The sequence below is a fragment of the Drosophila melanogaster genome, chromosome 3L (genome assembly GCF_000001215.4).
Source record: "Drosophila melanogaster chromosome 3L".
In the NCBI taxonomy this organism is placed as follows: domain Eukaryota; kingdom Metazoa; phylum Arthropoda; class Insecta; order Diptera; family Drosophilidae; genus Drosophila; species Drosophila melanogaster.
In genome coordinates, this window is record NT_037436.4 from 9,631,823 (window position 1) to 9,659,663 (window position 27,841).

Below are 27,841 nucleotides of genomic sequence, written 5' to 3' on the forward strand. Positions count from 1 at the left end.
AGTATAAACGTATTGTGCTGTAATTGATAAATATATTGAATCGTACCTAACTTACATTGTAATGATCGCTTACGTACACCGCAGTGTCTAATATGCTGCCTACTCACTAAAAGATTACATATAAAAGGGAGCCTACTTCTGCGATTAGCTTAGTTTACAGATTACTTTAAAGATTTGTCACAATGTCCTGTTCGCTGCGATGCGAATTGCCCGATGCGCTGCCTGCCGAGTAGCTCTTCATGCTGATCTCCATGTTAGTCAGAGCGCTGGATACTTGATACAAGTTTTCCGACAGAATGGCATAGATCTCGAACACCTCCGAGTCGGATTTGGATACTATAAAGGCTTCTGCTGGAAGAGTAAAAAGCTTTTAGTTACGGAGCACTTGTAACTTTGTCTTATTAGCATACCTGTGCGATCCTTCATAATACCATGCGCATAAGCATTTAGTATCACGGAAATTTCATCCCACTTCTGTCGATTGTCCGCGCTATTATAGCTAAATATGGTAACGTTTTGATAACCGCTAGCGTTGAGAGTTGAAATCCGTCGATACTGTCGCACATGAGCTATGGCGCTGGGCCAGCGCTGCAGATCGATGTGCTCGGTAAGGACAGCCTCGAATTCCTCTGGGGTCATAGGCAAGCCAGGCGAAGGCGTTGGTGTATGCTCGCCCTCCGTCGAAGTGGATGACTCCAAGCAATCCAGTTCGGCCTCGCTGATATAGCGCACCAGGGCATCGCGTACCAGGGCATAGAGATCGGATATGTCGTGCATCTGCAACAGGATTCGTTATTACAACTGGTTCTCAATAAAGTTCAGTCTTTTCACTCACGTCTTCATTCATACGGAAATGATTAACAACATTCGAGGATATCTTATGATTTGATTCGATGAGCAGCAAAAGTTGGAACATCAGTTTGTAAAGCGAGCGGCCCAAGTCGAGGACCACCTCAGTGGAAGCTGGATCGAAGGGCATATAGACTATACTGGAGGTGCTTGGCAACTCCAGCCCAGAAGCAGCCACATCCGCCTCGTTGAAGAGCGACAGTTTGCAACTTGTCTTCACGGCATCCAAACACTATGAACAAGACAATTTCGTTAGATAAATGCCATCCTATTTTATAAATGAGTAGGTATACCTCCAAAACCTGATCTTTACGATCGAAGAAGGTTTCCAAATGCTCCTGCACCTCCAAAACATTAAAGCGCAACGTCTCAAAGAGCTTGGGTGAGGTTGCCTGCAGCTCGCTGCACCAAACCTGAGGAGGATCAGCCCGAGAACTGAGCAAATCCGTGAAAAGCGAGATCCTGTTGCCCAGTTGTGAGCCAATTCCGGTAAAGAACTTCTTCGCCTCCTTGGAAATGTTGACCGTTTTGAAAGTAAGCTCCTTGATCAGTCTGTATAGCTGCTGCAGTAGTTCCGAGGTGTGGGCCGATGGCTGATTTACCAACAAAGCCTGCACCTGGCGACGCCAGTTCTCTTCCGCCTCATCATGAATGGCGGCGGAGAATCGAATGATTCCCGGAAGATGTGGCGAGGCATTACAGGGTGTAAGGTCACCTAAATCCCCAGCACTGGATCCACTGGTATCGCTTCGCGACACCGAGTTGCGTCGCCTGCGCTCTCGAAGACTCAATGATGTGGGGGGCACAGCACTGTACCCGGACTTCAGGAACGACTGTCGATGATCCTCGTCCAAAGGCGATTCCGATTCAGCCTCTTCGTCGGATGAATCGTCCGCAATCTGTCGTTTCCTCTTACTCAAAATGGGAGTCTTATCACTGAAGCTGTCCTCAAAGGCGGATGAGTGACCTCCTTTAATGGAGCCACCAATGCCACTGCCGCAATTCAAGCGATCCTCATCGCCCTCGAAGAGCTGATGACGACGAACTCCCCAGTTGAAGTTGTCCGTGGATTCACCGGCAATACTGTCCTCGTACTCCAGGAAATCAAAGTCCTTGAAGACGGTAAAATCGGGCTGACCATCGTCGCGCCTTGACCCACTGCTCAGGTCACCCTGAGGACCGGAAGTTTCTTCCGTAGACGATGCGGCCGAAGACTGGCGCTCCATCAGATCCGAGGATTGGCTGAAGATCACCTATATATGTCCAGGTTAAGCGATTAGTTAGGTTTACAAAAGATAGCGATTAACATTTAGATGAATAGTATAGAAGAGTAATTGAGATAAAGCTTACGCTTTGTCTGGTCGCAATCGATCCGGTTAGTAGTGACGTGCTCAACGACTAAATGTGTTTAGATAAAGAGTATATAAACGAAAAGTACAGTTTGAAACAAAGCATGCCACATGCGAACGGAACAACGGAATAGAAAAGCAAAATGACGGTATTTTTGTGTGACTCGATTGTGTGGAATGGAACACAGGACAAAAACAAAAATGATGATCAATAATCTTTGTAATTTTCATATCAACAAGTACTTGATATGATATTAATATTGTAATTCAACTGAAAATATCAAGTTCAAAATGACAACAATTTTTCTGTATAGCTACCACATGCGAGAACTAAAATCACACAAAGCAAAACTAGACGCGGCACATAGAAACGTGTCCTTTACCTTTGAGCAAATTGAGTTTATGAAATCATCCTAGATATGTTTCGATTTTGGTATCAGATTGATTGGTTAATGATGATAATGCGTGTTAGTTTGTTTTTGATTTGGTATTGGATTTGGTATTGGTATTTGGTATTGTTTACATGAAAGAAAAAGAGTTAGAGGTAATAATTGCACAATTGATAATTGCAAAAATGCATGAGAAGAGGGGAGCTCTAGGGGAGCCTAAGGCATGCACCTGGCTATGTACAAGCGGTCGGCTGTTTGGATCCTGGGCAACACTTACCGATGGCGACTTGGGCAAGCCGACGCGCTGCCCGCAGGTGGTCAGCAGATTGACCAGACACTCACGCACTCGACACTGCGACATCCAGGGTCGTTTCCATCCGCTCAGTGGCACCGTATCCGCCGGCGAGAGGCTGGCACTCCGACGCGGCGAGTTGGGTGTTCCGACCACGCTGCTGCCAGCTCCGATGGCATGCTGCTGCTGTTGGTGTTGGGCAGCTGCTGCGGCTGCCAGGGCCGCCACATTGGTGTTGGCACGCTGCTGTTGCATCTGGACATTGGTTTGCTGCTGGGCAGCACTGGGCGCCACCGTCACAGTGGTAGCATTTGTCAGAGTGGAGTTCAGCGAGGAGCTGCCCGTGGTGGAGACGGCTCCGCCGGCTACCGGCTCTTCCGTCTTCAACAGAATGCGCCGACCGATCAGTGGCGTTTGCGAAACGTCGAACGTAAACTCCATAGTGCGACCGGCCAGTTCCTTTTTACAGAACATATCCGAGTCCGGATATGCGCCATAGAAAGAGAACGATAAGCCGGCGCTGCTGCCGTCGCTGGGTGGCACCACCTGCAGGGACGAGCTCCGGGTCACGATCAGCTTCAGGATCTTCAGCGAGTCCTTCCAGTAAGCCGTCTAAAAGTATTAAAAGAATTCAGTATTTCATTTTGATACATGCTTAAATATTGTAATAAATAATGTTGGTTGATCACACCATGTTTTCTTTTTTGGAAATTATTTAAGTGCCCACCAACAATAATCTTAATTTGAAGCTCGCTCGGTTATTTAGATTAGATGTTGGCCCATAAAGGCAGAATAATTACAATAAACAAAATGCACTTATCATTTGGCAGATTTATGACATAATAATAATATGTACTGGTTTAAAGTTTCAATGAGATAGCTTTACTTTTAATAGAGGGTGCTTCAAACTGATTTTTTGTTTGCACTGACGAGGGAAATAACCAGATACACATATACATATATTCTATATTCTACTTACATCCAGATATTTTCCAATCGCCCTCAGCAAGTCGGCATTTATACTCTGAGCCTGCGGCGCCGACAAATCCACGTAGTGTAGCATGCAGTGAATAACATTCAGTACGGGCACCTGCACCTGCTGCGGCCCTTTTTCCAGAACCTCGATGAGAAACGCCACCATGTGGAGTCCCATGTGCGCATAGGTGTCATGAAGGTACTTGACCACACACTTGGTCCACTGAAACGACTCCTTGCAGAAGGTCTTTCGGCTGTAGAGTGTCATCACAGTGCCCAGGTTCTCCAGTTTTGCGCCCAGCTCCGTTGAAACCTGAGCAATGTTTTCTGCACTGCGAATGCAAATTTCATTGGCATCCTCGTAGTGCAGCAACATGTAGGGCAACAGGGCGATTACATTCATGGGGAAGGCGCAGCTTTGGGTGGGATCACAAACGGGAAGGGTCAGTAACGGTGCGAATTGGGACAGCAGGGTAATGGTGGGTTCATACGTGGCACTGTGTGTGCAGCCCTACAAAATTGATAAAAAACATTTTTGGTAAATTTTTGGTAATTATTGAGGGAATTGAGAAACATACCTTCAAGAGGAGGGCATGAACACCCGGATAGGCTGTCCACTTTAGCTGCTGCTGCAACTTCTCCACCTTATCCCGTGCATCTGGCCGATCTAATGGAAGTCGATGCAATACCCTGGTCAGCAGACGGAGTGCCAACATGAACTCATGTTCGTAGTCCGATTCCAGCAGGGAAACAGAGAGCCAAAACAGTTGCGCCAAAATGGTCATCTTATCATCCTGCGTGGCCGTATCACCCAGCATCTTCAGACTCTGGGCGCTCCGGGAACGGGAAAGTGCTGATCCAGCTCCTCCGCCGCCAACGCCGAACTTGCAGACGACGCTGCGCTCTAGATCGATTCCAGAGGATCGATTCCTCAGCTCCACCTGCTTGTCACAGGGTGAATTGTTTGCCTTTCGTCCGCAATAGGATACCGAGTAACTGGTACTCCTTCCATGACTGGGAATCGAGTAGTTCGATGATTGTGGCGTCATTCCCGATGGTGATTTCTTGCCGGGCAAAATGGAGTTCGGTCCTCCATCCTTGTTGTTCAGATTCGGGGTGCTCTTGAATATATCCTTCATCACATCCAGGGGTCGGAAATCCGAATCCAAACTATCCACTGCAGCCTCTAGAGTTAGAAGCAACTCCGTAACATATCCCTGCATGTCCTCACCCTGCTCCGCCACGGTTTCCACCAGTCTGGAGAGAATATCCGATAGCATTCTCGAATTGATGGGCACATTCAACGCCCGGAAGATCTGCAGACATCGACCGGCGTAATGACGTGATGAGCAGGATAAACCCAACTGGAGGGCAGTCTGCGCCCAGCGCTCGGCGATGCGAGCTTGGGGATAACTATCTGCAAACACCTTGACCATGTGCTTGAGGAAGCAGCTTAATTGCTCGGCAGATTTTACTGCCCACACCTTGGCCGTAATATCCTCATAGTTCCATAGTGGCTGACACGTGTCCTGTGCGAGGAACTTCAGCAGGCTCTTGATCACATGGGCAATGGGCATACTGGGACCCGGTTGTGGAGGAGCATGCTCATCGGGATGGATCAGCGGTACCTCCGAATTCTCCGAGTTATTCGGATTTATTTGCAGTGCAGCTGGAGTAGCAGTCAAACCTGGGGGCGTCGTAGTCTGTCCATTCTGCGAACCCGTCTGCTGCTGACTCTGCGGCGTTTGTGATAAATTCTGGTGATGCGCTGCTATGATCGTGGAGCTGGAAAGATTGTGCTGCAGGGCATAGGCTGCCGCCTGGGGACTTACGTGCAGCAGATAGCTGTCGAATTGCTGATGGAGCTCCGTAAAGTTATTGTCGATCACGGGCAGCGCTGGCACCGTGAGTCCCAGATCCAGTTTACTCGTTTCACTGTTCAAAAGGATGCGGGCCACCGTCAGGTGATCATTGTGCTCCGCCAGCACGATCAGCAGATTGACGCACAGCTGTTTGCAATGCTCCCGCACAATGATGCGCGTGTGGTCCAGTCCCAGGAAGAGGATGTGCAGCATCAGGGGCAAGTGAAGGGTCCAGTCGATGCCCGGAATGCCGTCCACTACAATGTCGGTGAGCAGCATAACGGCCACATTGCATCTGCAAGTGTTATATGTATATAGTATGACAACATTAAATGGAGGAATCAGAAAAACTTCGCAGCGTTAAGTAAATTTAGGCAATATGGGTTTAAAAATAAAAATGTATTTCTTTGTGAAAATGTATTACCATTGACAAAGTATATCTGAGCTAATACCCACACTCATTAAGTGTCGAAAGCACTGATAACCCACGTTGGACTGGAGACTAATTACCCCCAGCCGTAAATAACACATGCAACCATTTCTTCTATAAAAAGCAAAAACCATTGCGATATAGATTTAATTTTAAGCATGTCTAAAAAGCTGGTATTGTTGCTATTGTTTGTTGCCACTGTCTGTGCCCACAGGAATCGCAATCGTACGGCTCATCATGGTGGTGGTCCCAAGGACATCATTGTAAATGGCTATCCAGCCTACGAAGGCAAGGCACCATATGCTGTGGGCCTGCGAATGAACAATGGAGCCGTGGGCGGAGGTTCCGTAATTGGAAACAATTGGGTCCTGACCGCTGCCCATTGCCTGACCACCGATTCCGTGACCATACACTACGGCTCGAATCGTGCCTGGAACGGTCAGCTTCAGCATACGGTGAACAAGAATAACTTCTTTCGCCATCCAGGATATCCCAATAGCGCTGGTCACGACATCGGACTCATTCGCACCCCGTACGTCAGCTTCACCAATCTGATCAACAAAGTTTCGCTGCCCAAGTTCAGCCAAAAAGGTGAGCGTTTCGAGAACTGGTGGTGCGTGGCCTGCGGCTGGGGAGGAATGGCCAATGGAGGATTGGCCGACTGGCTGCAATGCATGGACGTGCAAGTCATTAGCAACGGAGAATGCGCCAGGTCATACGGATCGGTGGCCAGCACTGATATGTGCACCCGGGCCACCGATGGCAAGTCCGTGTGCGGTGGCGACTCTGGCGGAGCACTGGTCACTCACGACAATCCCATTCAAGTGGGCGTTATCACCTTTGCATCCATCGGCTGCAAGTCTGGACCATCGGGCTACACCCGTGTGTCCGATCACTTGGACTGGATCCGAGAGAAGTCGGGAATTGCCTATTACTAACAAGGAGACTCGATCAATGATGAATCTAAATCAAATCATTGTCTATCCAGATATTCTGATATTTTTGTTCCACTTTAAATGAACCTATGTAAATATATATATATCCACATTGAGCAGAAAATGGGGTTTACTTGATACTATATTCAAACTGTAAATTGAATTTACTTTAGTAGTGTCTAAATTAATGATTTATTTATGGTTATCAAGTAGAAAAGTTCTTGAGTTGATTAAAATTAAACTTATATTGCGTTGCGTGTGGCTATGAGTATCCGATGAGATACGGTTAACACAAAGACAATGAACAAATCCGTAATCGATAAGGCTACCAGGTCGTATATAAAAACGCGTTGTTCTGGGCTGAATACTAAGTTTCCTCCGAGCCATGAAGCTGTTCCTACTTACACTCTCCGTGGCCCTAGCCGTGGTCGCCGCCTCCCCAGGCTTCAACCGCACCAGCCTTCTGCCCCAGGTGACCATTTCCGAGGGTGCCGAGGGCCGCATCGTCAACGGTTACCCAGCGCCCGAGGGAAAGGCTCCCTACATTGTGGGACTGTTGATCCGCACCGATGGAAGCAACAGTGCCGCGGTTGGAGCTGGAACCATCATCGCCAGCGACTGGATTCTGACCGCCGCTCACTGTCTGACCACCGACTACGTGGAGATCCACTATGGATCCAACTGGGGCTGGAACGGAGCTTTCAGGCAATCTGTCCGCCGTGACAACTTTATCAGCCATCCAAACTGGCCCGCTGAGGGCGGTCGTGACATCGGTCTGATCCGCACTCCCTCCGTGGGCTTCACCGACTTGATCAACAAGGTCGCCCTGCCAAGCTTCAGCGAGGAGAGCGACCGCTTCGTGGACACATGGTGCGTTGCCTGCGGATGGGGCGGCATGGACAATGGCAACCTGGCCGACTGGCTGCAGTGCATGGACGTCCAGATCATCAGCAACAGCGAGTGCGAGCAGTCCTACGGCACCGTGGCCAGCACTGACATGTGCACGCGCCGCACCGATGGCAAATCCTCTTGCGGAGGCGACTCTGGTGGTCCACTCGTTACCCATGACAACGCTCGGCTAGTGGGAGTGATTACCTTTGGCTCGGTGGACTGCCACAGCGGTCCTTCCGGCTACACCCGCGTCACCGACTACTTGGGATGGATCCGTGACAACACCGGCATCTCCTACTAAACTCTTAATAAATCCTTTGTATTTTTTTAATAAAATCTTTATATGAAATATAACTGTATTCATTAAAATGTGGTGATGAATGTGCCACGTATACGGTTAACCAAATTCCGTACAAGATTGCACAAACGATATGCACATACAACATACCCCTTAGGCGCGCCTCACGAAAAAGGTGTCCCCAACAAGGTGCCCCAAACCAGGTGCTTCTAACAAATAAATCCCTACACGGTTCCGCGCTGTAAAGGAGTATTTAAATATGTTTATTTTTAGCATCCCTATATTTGTTGTCAACAAAAGGCTTCTTTCACACGCCATAAAGTACGCCCTTATAATGAAGTACTTTTCTAATAAAATAAATTAAGTAAAATATAAGTAGTTGGCAATAAGACGTGTGATTATTGCATTCAAGTAAGATAACCATATGAAGTCAAAGATAACAGAGCTAGCAAAACCCCCATTTTGTGAAATCTGACGAATTTACTATCAAAATAAGGGAAATATACGACTTATTTTGTTATTTTTTGGCTGGCATCTTGGCTAGCGAAAGTCTACTATATTAGTTACGTGTCACGACAATTGAGTTCTTTCGCGGCCTAATTTATAGATCAGCTCATGCTCTTATCTACTCTTACCTGCTTCACAAGGGGTACAATAGATTTACGAGGCACTTCGGCTCCCAGTATATTTTGCATTTCCTACTTGTACCGATAGCTACGATGTGAAGTGGTCCAATCCCGCCTGAGATGCTAATTCCATAACAAATGATTAGAAACGGACACTACGAACTCAAGTGCACGGCATGAATGAATCCTCTAAGTATGGGTGAGATACGATTTCATTGTTGATTGATAATAGGAAGCCTTATCAATAAATATTGTCTCAAAAATCGTATAAAAGCAGGTTGCCTCGACTAGAAGAATAAGTTTCTTCACAGCCATGAAACTGTTCCTGCTAACTCTCTCCGCGGCTTTGGCCCTGGTGGCCGCCTCCCCGACCGGTCTGAACCGCACCACCCTCCTGTCCCAGGGAGCCGAGGGTCGCATTGTCAACGGCTACCCAGCGCCCGAGGGCAAGGCTCCCTACATTGTGGGCCTGTTCATCCGTACCGATGGAAGCAACAGTGGTGCCGTTGGTGCTGGTACCATCATTGCCAACGACTGGATCCTGACTGCCGCCCATTGCTTGACCGGAGACTACGTGGAGATCCACTACGGATCCAACTGGGGCTGGAACGGTGCCTACAGGCAGACCGTCCGTCGCGACAACTTCATTAGCCACCCCGACTGGCCTTCCCAGGGCGGCCGAGACATTGGTCTGATCCGCACTCCCCATGTCGACTTCAACGGACTGATCAACAAGATCCCTCTGCCAAGCATGAACGAGCAGAACGACCGCTACCAGGACACCTGGTGCGTCGCTTGCGGATGGGGTGGTATGGACAACGGAAACCTGGCCGACTGGCTGCAGTGCGTCGATGTCCAGATCATCAGCAACAGCGAGTGCGAGCAGGCCTACGGCTCGGTTGCCAGTACCGACATGTGCACCCGTCACGCCGACGGAAAGTCCGTGTGCGGAGGTGACTCCGGTGGCCCCCTGGTTACACACGACAATGCTCGTCTCGTCGGTGTGATCACCTTTGCCTCCGTCAGCTGCCACGACGGACCCTCTGGCTACACCCGCGTCTCGGACTACCTAGAATGGATCCGCGACCAGACTGGCATCTCCTACTAATTGACTTAGGAACAGTAATGACAATGTTGAGGATTCTTCAGCAAAGTCTTTGCTTTTCTAAATAAATTCATTCGAAAACTGCAAACCAAATTTCTTGACTATCTATTGAAAAGTATTAACTTGCGTACTGAATATTAAGGAAATGTATTTAAATGTACAAAAAATATCGAAACAACTCACCTGTGGAACCCACTGATCGGTAAACTAACATCGGGTAGAAACTCAGTGAGTGGAGCAAAGTATCCTCCATATTCTGGCATTGGCAGTGGATGTGGATGGCCGTTTGGCGCAGCATCCGACGTTCCGCGCAGCTCTACATTTTCCTCTTGCCGCAACTCCGGATCGTTAATCAGTATATCCTCTGGTCGAGGAAGTATGGAAGGTCCCGATGCGGCGCGAATCTTATCGGCGCCTCGAGGTGGACGATTTCCACTTGAGCCGGGAGTAACTGCAGCGGCGGCAGCAGCTGCGGCTGCTTGTGTGTAGGCTCTAATGCCGCTGTCCGATTTGCAGGTTCTGCGGGAATTGAATATTGAATATATTAATACCATATAAAATTTTAATCAATCAAATGGACTTACCCTATTTTCATGGGATCCTCTCCGCTGTGCCGCTTGGTGTGAATTGTGCCCTTTTCAACAGCCAGGTCCTGAATCCTGGAGTCATTAATGCCACCTGCAGCTTGGCCTGTCACAAAATGATCAATTTAAATTCAACACTTAAGTATTAGATTGCCGAGAGGCCAATTTTAAGACCTACCATCAGCACTGTGACTGGATGCCTTTCGCATGCTGGTCAATCGGTAGAAAGGTGGCGTCTCCGTGCGCTCAATCAGACAGTTGAGCGTCTCCACCGTCTGCAGCTCGGCCATGAGCTCATCCAACAACCGATCCGGACAACTCCGCACCAGATAAAGTGCCACTCGCTTGGCCTGATTAAAGAAATTTTCGAAAACATCAAAGATACTCCTGGTTACCGTTGAAGTACGGCACTTACATAGGGCAGCAGTTCAGTGGGTGCCATGCCACTCATGATTACCAAGTAGCGCAGGATAACCTTCAGATTGTTCGGCCAGAACTGGCAAAGTGTGCCCCACAGCTCCTCGATGTCGCGTGGATGGGCGTCGGAGAACTGCAGTGGAAACAATTAAAGATTAAAGTCCATCCGCTGTGACGTGAAGATAAGCAGTATATCGTCATACCTTGGCTGTGATGTAGAAGAGATTGTTCAGAATCATTTCCGTTGCCTCCGTTGAACCGGTGCCCTCGCGTCGTCCTCGCGTCCCTGAATCCGGAAAATACTGCCAAAGGATAGAAGGGAGCAAAGGTTTGAATGCGTCTCCGGTTTTCAAAGAGGATGAGCCATTTCATGCTTCGCTTACCATAATGTAGGAAAGGGGCGTGGCGGGCGGCACACTTGTGGCCACCAGCTCCATGTTTTGCAGCCAGGGAAGGAGACACTGTAGCAGCAGGGCACGCACATCCTCTCGAGCACTTTGGAATCGATGGGTGATTTCTGTAATATATATCCCAATATAAAATAAATATTGATAAATTTAGATTTTTTCTTCTGTTTCAAGTTAACAGAGATGAAATACTCACCAGAAAATATGGACATGGTAAGTTCCGGTCGTAGCTGCGCCAGTTGTTTCGACAGGAAGCGCTGGGATCGACAGTAAGCGCTGCTCAGCAAGACGTCCAAGGTGCCCACCTTGTCATCCTCTGAAAATGGGAAAGAAAACGACGAGTTAATTCAGTAGTAGATCTCGTAAAATTTTACGACATTTTAAAGCCCAACCAGGAAGCAATGCCCCAGGCTGCGTGGCCATTTCAGGGCTCCTCACTGGAGGACGGCCAAAAGGCAACTAAGTATAACCTCCGGTAATGCTGTTGGCCATTTTCCAATGCCACTGAAAAGAGCTTTTCCGGCAACTGGAAAAGCCGCGACGGCGGCGGCTTGTTATTGTTTTCATTACCGCCCAGTGACAATGTGACCACAAGAATTGCGCGAGAATTGGCTGTTTAGCGGCCCATTGTCTACCACCTAGTGGCGCCGTTCTCCTCCTGCGAATCCTGCTGGGCTAATCCTTCGACGGCACCAACTACCACTTGTTGCCACTGCTGCTGCTGCTGCTGTTCCTGCCAACCCTGACCTTGTCACCTGTTGATTTTATGAATGAATCCGCGCCGGCGCAGTGGTCGAGCTAAAAAGCTTTCACTTGGCGCCTTCCAAGAGTCAATCGAAAGCAGTTTAAAAGGCTGCCACGTCCATTGTCTCGGCTTAGTTGCGCGCTCATTGTCCTGCTGGTTGGACGAACCGGCAAGGAATCAACAGCCCAATTGGCCGCCAAACTCAACAGAGCGTTTGAAAGACAGCGAATCCCGAATATAAACACACGCATTCGATTCCGAGAATTATCAATTAATTGAAAAAATATCGAAGAATGTCTATGGCTTGCGCAAAAAAAAATTCAATTCAAAAATAAAACTAGACTGCAAATAAATTGTGCTTTGTGAAAACAAGAACCCTCAGAAGTTTTTTGAGGAAAACAAGAACTTTTTGTGTGTGGCAAAAGTTTTTTTTTTATGATTTTACCTGGCGTTTCTTCTTTGTTTACATCATTACGAACTGTGTGGAAAAAATGTTTGGCCGATAATGAACTTATAACACATAGGCGAACAGCAATCGGAAGTTTCAACAAGTTTGCCGAAAGAAAAGTTTGGCACAAAGTTTGAAAGTTAAAAATTTCTTAATTAAGATTAAGTTAAGCGGAAACAGAAATTCGTGTGAAAGTGCCAAGTGAATTAGTTTGATTGGCCAATCAATTGCAATGGACAAACATATGTCCGAGGAAATGCAAATAGTTTTTGCCTTTGACCTTCTTCAATTAAAAGCAAAATAAATAGAGCAGTGCAGTAATGAGCGTGTCCAAGTGGAATACAAACTGTTCCGGAAATATCTCAAAATAAAAGCAACTAACCAACAAAGGACTATTGCATTGCATTAAGCATGGATATGGAGTATATAACTAGCAGTAGTGGCAACATAACTGCCACTACAGAAGCAGATTTCAGTTCATCTTTGGGCGAATCCAATGTCACGGAATACAATACAACGGAAATGGACGCGAATGAATCAGCTGGCGAGGATGAGGAGATGCTAAGGATAGCCTTTTTTATAGGGCACTTCGTGCATCAATACTATATACCAGTGCTTTGCTGCACGGGCAGCATTGGCAATATCCTCTCCGTGTTTGTCTTCTTTAGGACCAAGTTGAGAAAGTTGTCCTCCAGCTTTTACCTGGCCGCTCTCGCAGTGAGCGACACCTGCTTCCTGGCCGGACTCTTCGCACAGTGGCTGAACTTCCTCAATGTGGATATCTATAATCAAAACTACTTTTGCCAGTTCTTCACGTTCTTCAGCTACCTGGCCAGCTTCTGCTCCGTCTGGTTTGTGGTGGCCTTCACCGTGGAGCGCTTCATTGCCGTCATCTATCCACTGAAGCGCCAGACCATGTGCACCGTGCGCCGGGCCAAGATCGTCCTGTTTTGTTTGACACTCGTGGGATGTCTGCACTGTCTGCCCTATATAGTCATTGCCAAGCCGGTGTTTATGCCCAAATTGAACACGACCATTTGCGATCTCAACTCGGAATACAAAGTGAGTGTGCTCAGAAATGCTATTAGTCTATTGTTTTGCGTAATTTATACTGTACGCGTTGTTCATACCCATTCACCCATAAAATTTGAAATTTATCTCAATTTGCGTATATATTCTTTGAAAAGATTTCAGCAAGATATGAATGAAGACCATACAAATGGAAATTGGTTCACTGAGCAATAGTTTAAAGTGGAAGCAACTAATAAATTATGCGTTTGCCGCAAGGCACTAACCACTTAAATGGTGTAAACATACACATAGCTTCAAAATTGTATTGGTATTTGAAAGTTATTTAAACCATTCGGGCAATTTCTGAATCAAAGCGAAAACTTCTCAGGTTGTAGCAATTTCATGCTGTCATGCATCGAAATTCAGACTTCATCTAACGCATTCTTACAGTTCCCTGAATTTTTCATTTGGGTTGCCACTAGCAACCAGCGGCACAACGGAAATTTATCTACCATTTCCCGCACCAATATTTGGCTTTACCAAAGGTAACCCACACGTGGAAATCCTGGTATTTGTTTTATTATATTTTTTATTTTATTATATTTTTTTTTGTCTGCCACTAGTCTAGATATGTATTGCTATTCAAATTGAGTGGCATTGTAGGTTTCGCCTTGCCAAATGGCCAGCTACATTGTTGTCAAATATTCAACAAAAAATATGTTTAAGCATTCGATTTGGGTGAGTGAAAGTTTTCCGGGAAAATGATAAGCAGAAGTTTAGAGGACAAGGGATAATCTGAAGAAACTGTCAAAGGCATTTACAGATGTTTTCCGGGCAAACTCCGACTTGACAGCTCCGGAGCTCTTTCGAATCCTTCGTCACTTTTCCTCAACTTGGTATTGACACTCTGTCAATTAGTCGCAATAAATACCGCTAAGATATGCCGATCATGCGCCGGCCCGCAGGACGAAGTGCCCACTAATTTGGCCAAAACTAGAGCAATTAGTCAATTAATTGGGTTCCGAAAGACGAATAGCCAACCGCTGTGTGGGTTAACCAGGCAAATTAAGCATTCATTGGCGAAACAGAAAAGGCCCCACAAATTGGCTAACGAACGGGTCAAACAACAGGCCAAAAAAAAAAAGAATAATAGCGAAAAGCCAAAAATGTCAAGACGTTTAAACCAGATAAAAACTGCGGAAAAGTCGAAGATACAAATGCTCTTATAAAGAGACTAAATGAGAAGTATTCCTAACTCAGCATCGATTGAAAGCTATTTGTATTTTACAATCCAGTTTTGCATTCAAGAATATGGAAACAATTTCCATTTATAATCGTATTTCAGCTTATTTGCGTAATCCGTAATAAACTGCGTTGCAAAACTTAAGGGAACATTTTCACTTTCGCTCAAAAAATTGTGTAAACAAGGATGACTAAAAAACAAAAGGGCATTTCACCGACCCGTAAGCCAAGACAAATATTTTTTCTGGACACAAACAGGACGAAAAAAATAAAAAGAAACATCGAATCCACCGCCTGGCACGTGGACCGACGACCCACATTGGGTGTGTCCACTGCGTCCAAAGGATGACAATTCCAATTCTCAAGGCCCAATAAATCTCAAATTTCATTCGCGTTTTTCCACCTGTTTACCTTTGTCTTGGCGGCACTCGCTTTTGAGGCCTGAAATTCAATGCTAATTTCTCACTATGCGTGGGCGAACGCAGTGCAATGCAAACAGAAGGCCAGGATCTCCAGGATACAAAGTGAAAATCAGCCAAGCATTCGACCAGCCAGTCAGCCAGGCGGCCTATTAGCCAAATTGGCCCCAATGAAGCGTTAAGTGTCGCGCCTACGTTTATTCCCCGATTCGATTGGTTGTTTGATGGATCAGTTGAGCGGGCGAAGGACTCTAAACTCAAATGGCAATATGCGCTTTCAATCAGCAGAGGTTGCACTGAGGAAAACAGCTGCACCCCTATTTTAAATCAAATAGATAATCAGGGAAGGGAATACTTTAAAAGCTTACTGACACATCAAGCTGTTATTCCCACAAACACTTTTGATTAAATCAATACTTTTCCAACTTGTTGCACTTATTTAAAATTACCACATATTTTTGAGGAATCATAATCCCAACTAAGGTTGAGAAAAAAATATCTCTGAGTGTACCCGTGAATTGTCAGCAATTTCGTTTGACAACAATTCCGTTTGAGTGATGGTAGCCACGACTCCAAAGCCAGTCAACAGATGGCACAAGTCTAGCGAGCAGGAAAATATGCACGAATTCCATGGGCAACCATGTGCTGGCTGGGAGCACCCAATGATTCGCATGCGAGTGGGGTTCAGTATGGGTGGGTGGTCACATGGAAGCTGCGACGTGCGGTGAACAATATTGCCAAACGGGAACACGGAGGGCCACATAAATTTTGAAACAGACATCGGTTCTAAGCTGTAAATAGACGGCTTGCACTTGCCAGTAGGTATATTGAAGGAAACAAATCATTGTGTAATAGCCGGCTGAGGAAGAAGGGAGCAGCAGAGACGCTACTCCCTAGAATCTCCGACCAGATGCTCCTCGGGAAGCTCTGCAAGTCGATGAATAGCCGAATAACAAAAGAAGCGTTGCCTAATTTTCAGCGTTCGCGGAAAATGGCAATCCCAATTAAAGATAGCAAATTAAAAATGTCCATTACTACTTAAATGGTATTTGATTTAAGCTCTTTTTGATAATAAAAATCGATGCCATGCCCGACAGTCATCAATAAGGATGTCGCCTTTGATGTGCGATGTGACTAGGCTAGCAGATGTGATGCCAAATGGAAATCGACTAAGCTCATGAAAATCTCGATGTGCCAAAATAAAGGCCACAGGAAGTGACCAAAGATAGAGGACAAATAAAATATTCATGGAATTGAATAGGAAGTGGCCACTGGATTGCCCAGGGGCATGGGTAACATTTAACTCCGGATATAGCCATATACCAATTTGCATTCGGACTGCAAGACTTCATATATTTAACATTTTCTTTGAAACGTGTTTGAATCAAATTTGCAGATTTGCAAACTTTTTTTTTTATTCCCCAACCCATTTCAATACATTGTATCGAAAATCGCAAAATTCTGTACTATTAAAAGGATAACAATAAAGAAAGAATTAAATTTTCTTCAAGATTAATTATACTCCCATAACAAATTTCTTGTATTAGAAGCCTCAAAGGGCAGACATCATCATCATCGTCGGTTGATTGAAAATTTACGAGCTATTACACTTTGATCCACTTGACACACACACCGTCGTCCAAAACAAAAAAAACTGGGATGCCCTTCCCAAAAAAGCAAATAGAAAAGTAAATAGATTGAATGGTTTGGTCAAGCAGGTCAGCTTTTACGATTATGACAGCCATTGGGGGATTTTCCAGAGTGTTTTTCAAGGTGTTTACTGCCCCAAAGGCCCTGAATCAAATGGCCAGTCGACAAATAAAATGATCGATCAATAGACGATGGTTTTAACTCGCTTGCTCAGCTGACACAAGATATACAAAAAAACGTATTTAATTTACGGAACAATTAAAGTGGGATACACCGAACCATTTCGATTTCAAAACCAATGAAGAGAAAAAAAAATGAAAATGTAATCAAAACACTACATACCATGTACGCAAAAGATGTGCGCCGTTGGCGAAATATATTTAAATTTCATATTGGGAACATTTTTATGAACAGATTGTGTATTAAGTTTTAAAGTCGGTTTAGGCATTAAATTAGTTGATGAGCCATTTCGATTTTGTCAGTAGGTGATTAACATAATTGCAATGGTTCTGCAATACATTTTGATGAATACCAACACTTGAAATTATGCAAACTGAGTGGAGACGCTTGGAATTAGGACAAAGCCCACTGATGATGCTGGCACATCTAGAATGGGAACTCTAACAGTTCTTTAAAGTATTTGAACTTGAATAGCTGGCCGAGCAGCTGCTTTGATTAGGGAAATACGGGTGAACAGAATACCATCTTCCTTAATGGATGGTAATGCGCTTATGGACTTCCATTTCTGGTTAATTGTGATTGAGACAAATGGAATTGCGTTGGCCAAAAATTAGCCAAGCCAAATGGCCAGCCACATCTGTGTTTGGGGAAATTAATTCGAGCATCCTGGAACATTTCAGATTGAACATTTCGGACATGAAAATATGCAGGCGGCCAGGAATTTGCCTGCTCGAAAAGCTTTCACCCCCAGGAAAAATGAAAAGTGGGAAATAAATGCACAAGACGATGTGAAAATAGTTGACCCCTTTTAAACGAGAGAGTCCGGGAAAAGCAGTCCGGCCGAACAGAAAATGCCGAGAAGTATGCCGAGATTAAAAACGGGCCAGAAGGTCAAACTCTTGTTGTTGTTTGAAGCTGAAACTTATCGGCTCAACTTGAAATAATTCTGTTAAGTTTCTCCGCTAGCGAATTATGCAAATTGAAACAGGATATTTTCGAGGAAATGTGGTTTTAACTTGCACTCGCGATTTTGCTTAAACCCGTTGGGCATTTCGATTTGAAAGAAGAGCGACACACCAACAAACTATCCACGTGCTCTGTGACACACGCAAATGGATTACGAATACGATTTCTATTTCTATTTCTAAATTTAATTAATTTTAGCCGATGAGCCAAAAGAACAATATTGGCGCTTAGAAAAAATCCCGACCAAAACTTTATTTTGGTCGCAATACGATTAAAGCTAGTGGGTGTGACAAGGTCAAATTACGTACCCGTGGCGTATACTCGATTTAGTGTACGGTTTGCGTATACGCCACGTTGGCCCAGCCACAAAAACCAATCGAATTGCAACCACAGCGAGCGACGATGATAATAATAAAAATAATAAAAAAAAAAATACTCCTCTCATTCGCAGGAACAACTGGCCCTCTTCAACTACTGGGACACCATAGTTGTCTATGCGGTGCCCTTCACCACCATCGCCGTTCTGAACACCTGTACAGGTTGTACGGTGTGGAAGTTCGCCACCGTTCGCCGAACGCTGACCATGCACAAGATGTGAGTAGTGACCGACCACTGGATAATCGCCTCTCGTCTCATTGACCATTGGCATAAAATGCCATTGGGGGGATTTTATGACAAGTCCGTGCGAAAAAAGGAAACAAAATAGCATTGCTTCTGCAATTGCATTAAAATTGCTACATATGTATGTCTATATTACATTGCGACAGAAAGGGTTCATTTAAAACGTTTCACGTAACTTAATTTAAACTACAAATGTATAACCACTCTCGCTCGAAAACAAGCTGCAAAAAGTTAATTGAATTTTCATATACCTTCGGTTGAATTAAATGTTTAGGTATACATGCTTATTTACAGAAAGCCAACCGATTTATGAAGTACCAAATGATTGTCATAGTTCATAGAAGTCCCTTTGCTATTTATAAGCATAAGTTTAAGCATTATACTTTAATTCTCTAAAAATCATAACAATGTAGAAAGTAACTTTAGAATTTCCTAATGCAATTTTGTTTGGCTGTTTGTTATTCAGGAAGCCCCAAACGAACAGCATGCCATCGAACTCGTCGAACTCATCGGGCGGAGCCTCATCTGCAGTGGCCTCGTACCGCCTATCGGCATCGCTGAAGCGCCAGAAGTCGACGGGAACGCATCCAAGTGGACAGCATAATGTGGCCAACAGGCAGACGGATGATCAGGAGCAGCAACAGCAGTCGCAGCAGCATCAAATAAACAATTGCCAACACCATTGCGAGATTACGCAGAAACCAGGTAAGAGTCCTCGGAAAAAGTCAGAGGCTTCGATGCACCTGACAGTCACTGCTGACATTTGCCAGCAACTTGGCTCTGGCTAAAGAGCTGAAACTTTTACTTAAGCCATTTAAGTTGGCTCGGCAAATTGTGAATTTGTTTGAAGCCATTTTAATGCCATCTGACATTAAAAAATGACAAAACAAAAGACGTTGAAAGCTGCTGGTGGAAAAATGTATGCGAAACTTTCTGACAGCTGCACTCTTAGTCAAGTTTGTGCGACACTGACAAATTGTCAAACAATTTGCCAACTATTACATATAATTTTCAACTAATTATGAAGTCTGCGGAAGTGTGAAGCTTGTCACAGATTAACCCCTTTTGCTTGTTATTTTTCCTTTTTCATAGCCCGTCGCAAGGTGCAAAACTCATCGCAGCTCAAGGTAACCAAAATGCTGCTAATTGTCTCGACGGTTTTTGTTTGCCTCAATTTGCCCAGCTGCCTGCTGCGCATCGAGGCCTATTGGGAGGTAAGTGATGCAAACATAATGCCAACTCATCTCGGCCAATCGCAATCAGTTTGCTTGAATATCTTTGCCATTATATCGGGTCACAAAGATAGCACATATGCATTGTTTTGCCGGCACAATGATGGAACACTACTTTGGGTTGACCCAGATAATTGTATTAGTAGCCGTTGGCCTGATACTGATTGTGGTTTGGGATGAGTAAACTAGGCAAATGTACACCGAAAACAAATATATTCCAAATATATGTACAATAGTTGCTTAGTGACGAGAAGAAAAAAGAAATATATGTTTTAGATAGTTAATATTGATAGCATTTAAAGTTAGAGGTTTTTTTCATCACTTGGTTTTTTACCATGTTGTTATCCAATTTTATACTTTTTAATGCCAATTAGGTGGTACTTTCTCTCAGTGCAGATATGCTTATTGCCCGGCCAAAACAATGCAAGTATGTAGTATTATAAGTTGGACGTCAGCTGTCTGCTGCTAATTATCTGGCCACAAATGCGAGAGATGGCGGTGGAGCTCGGATCAATTTCTGACCCATGCTCATATCTAAGTCGGCCAGAACAACAGTGGAAATGTTGTCATGACAACTATAAACTATTTTAGTTAGTTGTAGCTTAGTATGGGTATGGTGGCCAATTGCTTCAACCAACTGAAGTTCTTTTTCCATTTCGCCCACTTAGCTCAACTGTAGTGTTAAATCCAAGAATTGCTTACATCAAAAGGCAAAACATTTTAATATCCTCGACAGGTGAGCACAGACCGGTTGGCATGGTGAAAGGCACATAGGTGTTAATTATGGTTTAATTAGTTTGTGCACTTCGGAGGCAAATCATAAAAATAAAATCAGTTTCGTGTCAAAACAAGTACACTAGGCGATAGACGTAATAATTACTATACATATCATTTCCATAAAAGGAAACTGCACAAATGCCAATACAATTCAATTGAAATTACCATTTCAATTAAGCTGACTTCTGAAAATGAGATAAACTTCGTAAATGAAGCATTTAAGCTCTTTGCATAATTGTTAATTAAATTCAAATCAATACACACAAGAACTTTAAGGGTATTGCTCTTTAATATTGTGTGTTTGTCAGCAGTAAATTACTCTTTCGTTGTTGAAATTCTGCTCTATTTGGCTCTAAAAAAAATATCAAAGCATTCTGCAAAACGCTGTCATTCCAAATTACTCCAAATTGAATACATGTCGTCAACTGTCGCAGCTTTGACACATTTTATTTGCATGCAAAACAAATCGTCGGAGCTGAGATACCGCCCCTCAAAAAATATCACATGCCATTTAAATAACTTATACGAAAATCTCAGATTTTTGTAAGAGGCATTAACGAATCATAATGGACACATAGTATTTCATGGTATTGATTTTTTTCACCCCAATTCACATGTCAATTTTTAAAATGCCGCAAAATCAAACATTGAAATTAATTGAGTGAAAACGGCGGGACGACAGACAGGAGTTTAATTATTATTTGGACATTTGCTTCGAGTTCAAGGGGTCAACAACGAGCACGTGCTCATTACACATAATAAATAAGATAAATTGCTAATTCCAGACATTATTCACCCATTAGTGTGTTATGCAAAATTTTGCAACAATATCGCCTATCCAAATTAGAAGTTCAAAGGTGAAAGTCAGCAGTTACCAGGACAACGTATAAGTTAATAACTGACAGACGACATATTCCGATTGATGCTATTACCATTTTTGTCATTCTTCCATCATTTTGCAGACGGAGTCGGCCCGAAACCAGAATTCCACAATTGCTTTGCAATATATTTTTCACGCTTTCTTCATCACCAATTTTGGCATCAATTTCGTGCTTTACTGCGTCAGTGGACAGAATTTCCGGTAAGTAATGCGCCGCAAATTACCCCAAATGACGCATGTTTATGGAACCGGCTTTTATCAGCATTCAAATACATTCATGAGTATATTTTCTTCTTTTTCATTTTCATCGAATTTTACAGCAAAGCCGTTTTGAGTATTTTCCGAAGGGTTTCATCCGCTCAACGGGAGGCGGGAAACACCCAAGTGACAGGTGAGTGGGTGAATTTCTCTGCAATGAACAGGAATAAGGGCACATATTGCATTCAAATGAGAAAATCTCATATGACAAATGCGATTTTATGTGCTTAAACATTCGATTTGATGTGCAAGGCACACTTAATATTCCCGGACATTCCTCCTTGCACAGTTCCTTATTAAATCTCTTACTGGGATTAGTTCATTTTTACACGATCATATTCAACTCATATTCCAATCATTTCAGACATACCAGTTTAGTGGGATTTGTGTCAAATTACTTCAGACTTAACTGCGATTAAATTTCGTACGAGTACAATTGGTTTACCCAGAAGCTTTCTTCATGCATAAACAATACGATTAAGTTTCAACAGCTTACGATTCTCTAAGCAAGATATATTAAATTTAATGCATTTAAAGCATTTAAAACAATCATTTTGATGGCACAAAAGCAGGTTGCCAGAGAAAATTAAGCAGAAAATGCCCTCTAGTCAGCGCAGGCAGAAGAAGTTTAGGATTACAACTTTGCAACTTAAATGGTTCCTTCCTGCATGAAATAATACAACAAACTTTACTTCAGTGCATACTTAGGGCTGGTTAAATCGTGTACAAAACGCCGAACAAGACTGCGGTTTTTCACAGCTGCGCTTGACATCTGCACTTGGGGACAAATGTTCCAAAACGTGTTGCACTTAATGCTTTAATGCAATTTAAGTTGCTTCTAATTTGGTAAAATGAAGTTAGATCGAGACTGGAGTTTGCTGATTAAAGGCGTCTGCGACAACGAACTTACCCAGTGGCAGAATAAACATTTTTAACACTCGGATTTTCCAGCTGATTCTGATTCTGCTGGCTTGACAAAGGCCCAGATAAACTCAGCTCAGCCAGGCACAAAACGGATGGATGTGTCTGTAGCAGAGATTCGTATGGATTTAAGCGGCCACTACACTTTCTTCTTGGGAATTAAATTTTCCCTCTACCCGAAAGACCGGAACACTAATTGTTGTTTTGTTGCTGTCGTTCCTTCTCCAGAGACGTGGAAAACTTATCCTATAAACGCACCAGCAGTGGGGGGAAAAACCAAATCAGCAGCTAACGCCATGCCTTCTGTTAATGAAAAGCGGTGAGCAATGTCAACGGGGGAAAGCCAAAGGAAAAGAGGGTCAAGAAATGAAGGATGTAAGCGCTAATCAGGAGTGGAAAAGGATTATAGGGTATATACTACAGAGTAATTCGGCTTTCATCATAACTAATTCAGATAGAACAGCGCATCAATTCTAGGTCAATTGCCCATCATTTAGACAAGAAAAGAAGTACTTAAGGTTATGAATACAAATCCCATTTTAATTGCTCACTTTTTGCGAATGCAATTTTGCAGACATGCAACTGGGGCAAGTGATTTTCCATTACGCTCGAGGAAACTTTCTCCTGCATTCAATGAAAACTTTAAAGTGTGCCTCCTGGTCAGCAAACTGAAAGCCATTTTGACACAAATTTATGTAAAAATATAGTTAGGCCCTGACTTGCAACTTGACCACAGACTTTAATGTAAGCAAATTAACTTTGTTTGAAAAATATTATTGCTTTAATGCTTTAATTTTATTTAAAAGTATGTATTGATTTGAAAAAACTTTGCGAACAATGTAGAGTTGGGCCTAATATAAATTCAATATAAATTTAAATTCAGTTTTATATGACTTGTTTTGAGTTTTCCACCGGGTCCTTTAGCTGACAGCAAATATTCACCCCCCATTTCGATTCAACCATCATTCATTCACCAGTCGTAAAATTTAGTTTTACGATTTTCCAGCTCACCTTTGGGTTCATTCATTTTTAATATCTTACTAAAACCGTGTTCATTTTTAAAGAGCTATTTTTCTTTAGCTCTCTGGGGTGGTGTATGCGAAAAGTCATAAAAATGTCAAGGTGCATATTTATTTTAAAGTATGGTTTTCCACTTTTTCACTTGTTAATTAAAAGTGTTGGCCAATTCGTTAAAAGCGGGAAATAGAGTAACCGGAAAACGCAAGTCAGTTTCACAAGCTGTGCCATCCTGTCAGCGCGGCAATGAGAAAAAAGGGGCCTTGGTTAGAGTAAAATTCATATGTAAATGAAAATGAAAACTGGGGAAAAGTGAACGGCAGAAGTAGATGTACAGCAAGGATTCTTTGGCGGAAGCTGCGAGCCAAAAAGGATCAAACAGGATAAGAAAGTGTGTTCCATGCAAATGTTTACACCATGCAAATACTCGAGGTGTCCTTGTTTTGTTTGCGTGTGCAGTGGGTAAAAGGGGAAGGATTTTCACATTTGCAACAATTGAATTTACATTTAACAATGTCGCAATGAAAGAGATGTACCAAAATGATTACTATTAGCTGTTTGTACAATCCAAATTTCTATATTTCTTGGGTTTCTTAATGTGTAAAAGTTGCACCTGAAGCAGAAAATATCTCGCAGATGGCAAAAAAAAATGTAGCCAAGAAGGAATTTAATGTTTCAGATCAGATTTTCAACAAGCAAAACAGTTAAGTCGAATACTGAATAAAAATTATCTCAATGCAATCTGATTGATCGACTTAACGTTTTCAAAATGCTCTCGTTGAAATCGAAATCCGGTCAAAAAAAAATCGGAAAATCAAACATCGGAAATTGATGAGAAAAGCGTTGCGTTCGCACATTAAATTACCACCCATCTATTCGCGCCTAATCATGACCTGCGGCAAGTGGTATAGTTAAGTTTCGCAAATACATTTTCCTTTTTCGCGCGGCATTACTCATACGCAACGTTGTACGTGCGCTGAATGCAATGGCAATTGCCGCTTCTCTAGGGATTCGTCCCGCTTCCTCATTTAGGCGTTGCTTATTGGCCATAAATTACCAACCTATCCAGTCACGCATCCACCTCAGGATGCCTCACGGTGGAAGCCAATCCCAATGCCCTCCAGTCCTTTCCTTGGCGAGTCAATCAGTGCTTTTCTCTGGAGAAGACATTGCCACTTGCCGCCTCACGCTAGTCAAGCATAGAAAAAAAGGCAACTAAACATGTTCCACCTTCGTTGACTTAAGGTGATTTAAATTGCAAGTCTTAAAGGTGTTGGACACACTTCCATTTTAAGTTCTTAAGAAAAAAAGTTCATAATATTCTGAGAATTATTTAACAAGATCTTCAGCTGGAAAAACTGTCGACAGTGGTTAACGCTTGACATATCGCTTTAGCAAATATTGTGTAACACGACTCATTTATAATGATTTATCGCAGATAAAGGTTATTTAGATTGCAAGTCTTAAAGGTGTTGGACACACTTCCATTTTAAGTTCTTAAGAAAAAAAGTTCATAATATTCTGAGAATTATTCAACAAGATCTTCAGCTGGAAAAACTGTCGACAGTGGTTAACACTTCACATATCGCTTTAGCAAATATTGTGTAAGACGACTCATTTATAATGATTTATCGCAGATGAAGCATAAGTCTGGCCAGGAAATGACAGTTGTGGGTTGAATAGTAAGTGGATAGACGAACGCAGCCTTGAACTCCTCGAAATGTAAGCATACTTACAAATTTCACCGAACCATAGACTATTCACTGACAAAACAACACGACAATTCACTTAGGATTTCGATGGCTTCCGTTTGATAAAGATGGTTGAAAGACCTGTGCGATGACGAGATGCGTATGATCTTCTGTGTGTGACTGTATAATTTATTTAATAACTTACAAGAAACGGTATATAAAAAAAAAAAATAGTAGTCACACATAAGCCGACGGCTTCAAGGACAGTCGAAGCACGTCATCATTAATCTTGCCAGGACGCCAGCAACCACACATGGCAATCAACAAAAATTTGGAGGCAAAACGCCATGAAGGGATGGAATTTTACTCAAGAAGCTCAAGTGGCAGAAGATTGCTATTTATACATCTTGTTTGTTCACTTTCCCGAAGAGATATTTTAAATAATTAAAGGGAAACAAAGTGTGTCGAATGTCAGGCGGATGAATGAAAGTTTAATTTTGAGGTGAATTCAAATGAGCCACGAATATACAATTGCTGTCAAAGGATAAACCATAATTACCCAAAAGCAAAGATCATAAAGGACCAAATGCAAACCAGACAGACAAACATGATTTTCATTGAAAAGTGTTCTCCGTTTATTGGCACTTTTTTCGGACGTTGTTTGCTTTCGAACACGAATGATTGATTAGCTCAGATTGCCATGAAACACAATATGTTCAGAACAAAAACGAACGAAAGCAAGTGAATTTGAATATGCTGCTACACTCTGCTAAAACCAGCTAACAAAACCCGTTTGAATACTTTTGATTCGTTGTGCTTTCAGAGGGGTTTAAATCCGATTTGTTCAGTGTTCGAGTCCTCTCACATTTGGTTCCACTGGTATTCCAATAAATTTTGTCCCAAATGAGCCAAAAAGCCAGTTAAGCAGGCATTGAAAACCCCAAAGTACCAAATTTATAGTCTACTTCTGTGCGCCCTGCTGGGATTTTGAATACGGACCGACAACAACGTAAATCCAAAAGTCCAGGTGAATGACAGTTTGGAAAAAGGACGCACAAATGTCAACAAAAATACATGAGCAAATACTGATTTAGTCTAACAGTTAATGTCCTAATGATTTATCTGGCTTTAATAATATTTATTTTTGACTTTGAATGTTTATTTACGGCACATAATCCATTAATGGACTTTTTGTGCTGAATTGAAGGCAAATAGCGTTTTTATATATGATTTAGATCAAAAGTAATTATAATGGGATAATGAAAATGTGTTAGAAGGGCGAACGCATTTTATTGATACAAATTGCAATCTTAACCTTTTTAGTTTGGTGTAAGTTTCGCAAAAGAATCCTTGAGTATTCGCGCAAAGGAACTTTTAATTATAACCATTCAAATTGCATTCAGAAATTAACGTAATGCATCGCCGATATGGCAGTTCGCAACCGAAAGAGACTTAATTAAATGCTTTTTTTTTACCATATAATTAACCAAACTGTTTGGCTTTTCCTTTCAGTTTCTGAATACTGTCGCAATACTGGCACATCCACACGTCGTCGAATGATGACGCAACATTGTTGGAACGAAATGCACGAGTTGCATCCACTCAAGTGAATGGCTGAGCTTACGGGAAAATTAACTTAGAGGCGCTGCAAAGGCCAATGAATGATGTGAAATTGCGAAATAGGCCGCGGGATGAGCCGGAATTTCGTTTTTAATTAGATTTCAGCAAACATAATATGAAATAAGAGCACAAAGAACGTAAAAATTACTTTACGAAATATGGAATGGAGCACAGGCGAAACCTTTATTTTCTCATGTTTGTCATAGCCAAGCGGAATCAAACAAAAATGATAAAATCAAAAGCCGACTTCGATTGATTTAAGTGTTTAACTAACCACATAGTAATAGAATAATTAACTTTTGTTTTGCTTCCCAAAGTATACGCATATTTAAGCAGCTATTATAACGAACCTCAAATTTGAATTCAAATCCGCACGCCAAACTTAATTGAAACCTAACCACAGAAATACAATTTGAAAACGTCAATCGTAAAACCCAATAGATTAGATTAATAAAAACTTATAACTGTCTAACCAACCAAACGCGAAAATGTATTCATGTAATAAATGTTAATTTCGTTAAATGAAAATTCGGCAAAATAAGCTTCTGATTGGATTGGTTTCTCCATTTCAGCATAACAATTTCAGATGACTTCTCGTTATTTGCAGCAACTTTAACGGGCGTAAAACAGAATTGTTTAAAATTTGGTAGCTTAAAGCCACTGCATGTTCGCAATCCCGAGCTAAGGCTATTTCAGTTACGGATGCTGACCAAATGCCATGGATTTATTATTATATTTTCAACATTACAGGACT

At 43.0% G+C, this 27,841-nt stretch overlaps 5 protein-coding genes across 12 annotated transcripts in view; 4 read left to right on the plus strand and 1 right to left on the minus strand.

The window, feature by feature from the left end:
• Positions 1-11: 11 nt before the first annotated feature.
• Positions 12-27,841, minus strand: part of fry (furry) — a 47,270-nt gene continuing 19,440 nt past the window's right edge. For 3 of the 8 annotated variants that reach the window (NM_001259771.1, NM_001274709.1, NM_001259770.1), the window contains 15 exons: positions 11,606-11,725; positions 11,386-11,519; positions 11,206-11,304; positions 11,001-11,135; positions 10,764-10,935; positions 10,586-10,691; positions 10,185-10,520; positions 4,433-6,011; positions 3,859-4,365; positions 2,865-3,491; positions 2,582-2,611; positions 1,143-2,102; positions 836-1,081; positions 411-777; positions 12-351 (listed from right to left, as the gene is read on the minus strand). In NM_001259771.1, coding sequence (NP_001246700.1) covers positions 167-351; positions 411-777; positions 836-1,081; positions 1,143-2,102; positions 2,582-2,611; positions 2,865-3,491; positions 3,859-4,365; positions 4,433-6,011; positions 10,185-10,520; positions 10,586-10,691; positions 10,764-10,935; positions 11,001-11,135; positions 11,206-11,304; positions 11,386-11,519; positions 11,606-11,725 — 5,603 coding nt within the window. In that variant the 3' untranslated portion in view covers positions 12-166. Of the gene's footprint in view, positions 352-410; positions 778-835; positions 1,082-1,142; positions 2,103-2,199; positions 2,248-2,581; positions 2,612-2,864; positions 3,492-3,858; positions 4,366-4,432; positions 6,012-10,184; positions 10,521-10,585; positions 10,692-10,763; positions 10,936-11,000; positions 11,136-11,205; positions 11,305-11,385; positions 11,520-11,605; positions 11,726-27,841 lie in introns of all 8 variants that reach the window. The other 5 variants (NM_168357.3, NM_168356.2, NM_001274708.1 and 2 more) reach the window with 3 other exon arrangements.
• Positions 6,290-7,199, plus strand: CG8329 (uncharacterized protein). The gene has a single exon (NM_140082.2). The coding sequence runs from the start codon at positions 6,305-6,307 to the stop codon at positions 7,082-7,084; it is 780 nt and encodes a 259-aa protein (NP_648339.1). The 5' UTR covers positions 6,290-6,304; the 3' UTR covers positions 7,085-7,199.
• Positions 7,449-8,318, plus strand: CG18179 (uncharacterized protein). Its single transcript, NM_140083.3, has one exon. The coding sequence runs from the start codon at positions 7,467-7,469 to the stop codon at positions 8,271-8,273; it is 807 nt and encodes a 268-aa protein (NP_648340.1). The 5' UTR covers positions 7,449-7,466; the 3' UTR covers positions 8,274-8,318.
• On the plus strand, positions 9,191-10,091 carry CG18180 (uncharacterized protein). Its single transcript, NM_140084.2, has one exon. The coding sequence runs from the start codon at positions 9,210-9,212 to the stop codon at positions 10,002-10,004; it is 795 nt and encodes a 264-aa protein (NP_648341.1). The 5' UTR covers positions 9,191-9,209; the 3' UTR covers positions 10,005-10,091.
• Positions 12,287-27,611, plus strand: CNMaR (CNMamide Receptor). The gene is made up of 7 exons (NM_001031951.3): positions 12,287-13,664; positions 18,522-18,664; positions 19,158-19,396; positions 19,784-19,905; positions 21,663-21,781; positions 21,901-21,971; positions 26,980-27,611. Exons 1-7 carry the CDS (start codon positions 13,014-13,016, stop codon positions 27,075-27,077), a joined length of 1,443 nt encoding a protein of 480 aa, NP_001027122.2. The 5' UTR covers positions 12,287-13,013; the 3' UTR covers positions 27,078-27,611.

Bases quoted from the DNA above. Each gene is read 5' to 3' on its own strand.
- CG18179 (NM_140083.3), top strand. From the start codon at position 7,467: ATGAAGCTGTTCCTACTTACACTCTCCGTGGCCCTAGCCGTGGTCGCC.
- CG18180 (NM_140084.2), top strand. From the start codon at position 9,210: ATGAAACTGTTCCTGCTAACTCTCTCCGCGGCTTTGGCCCTGGTGGCC.
- CNMaR (NM_001031951.3), top strand. From the start codon at position 13,014: ATGGATATGGAGTATATAACTAGCAGTAGTGGCAACATAACTGCCACT. The intron at 13,665-18,521 runs GTGAGTGTGCTC...TCTCATTCGCAG, and splicing joins ATCTCAACTCGGAATACAAA to GAACAACTGGCCCTCTTCAA. The intron at 21,782-21,900 runs GTAAGTAATGCG...CGAATTTTACAG, and splicing joins GTCAGTGGACAGAATTTCCG to CAAAGCCGTTTTGAGTATTT.
- CG8329 (NM_140082.2), top strand. From the start codon at position 6,305: ATGTCTAAAAAGCTGGTATTGTTGCTATTGTTTGTTGCCACTGTCTGT.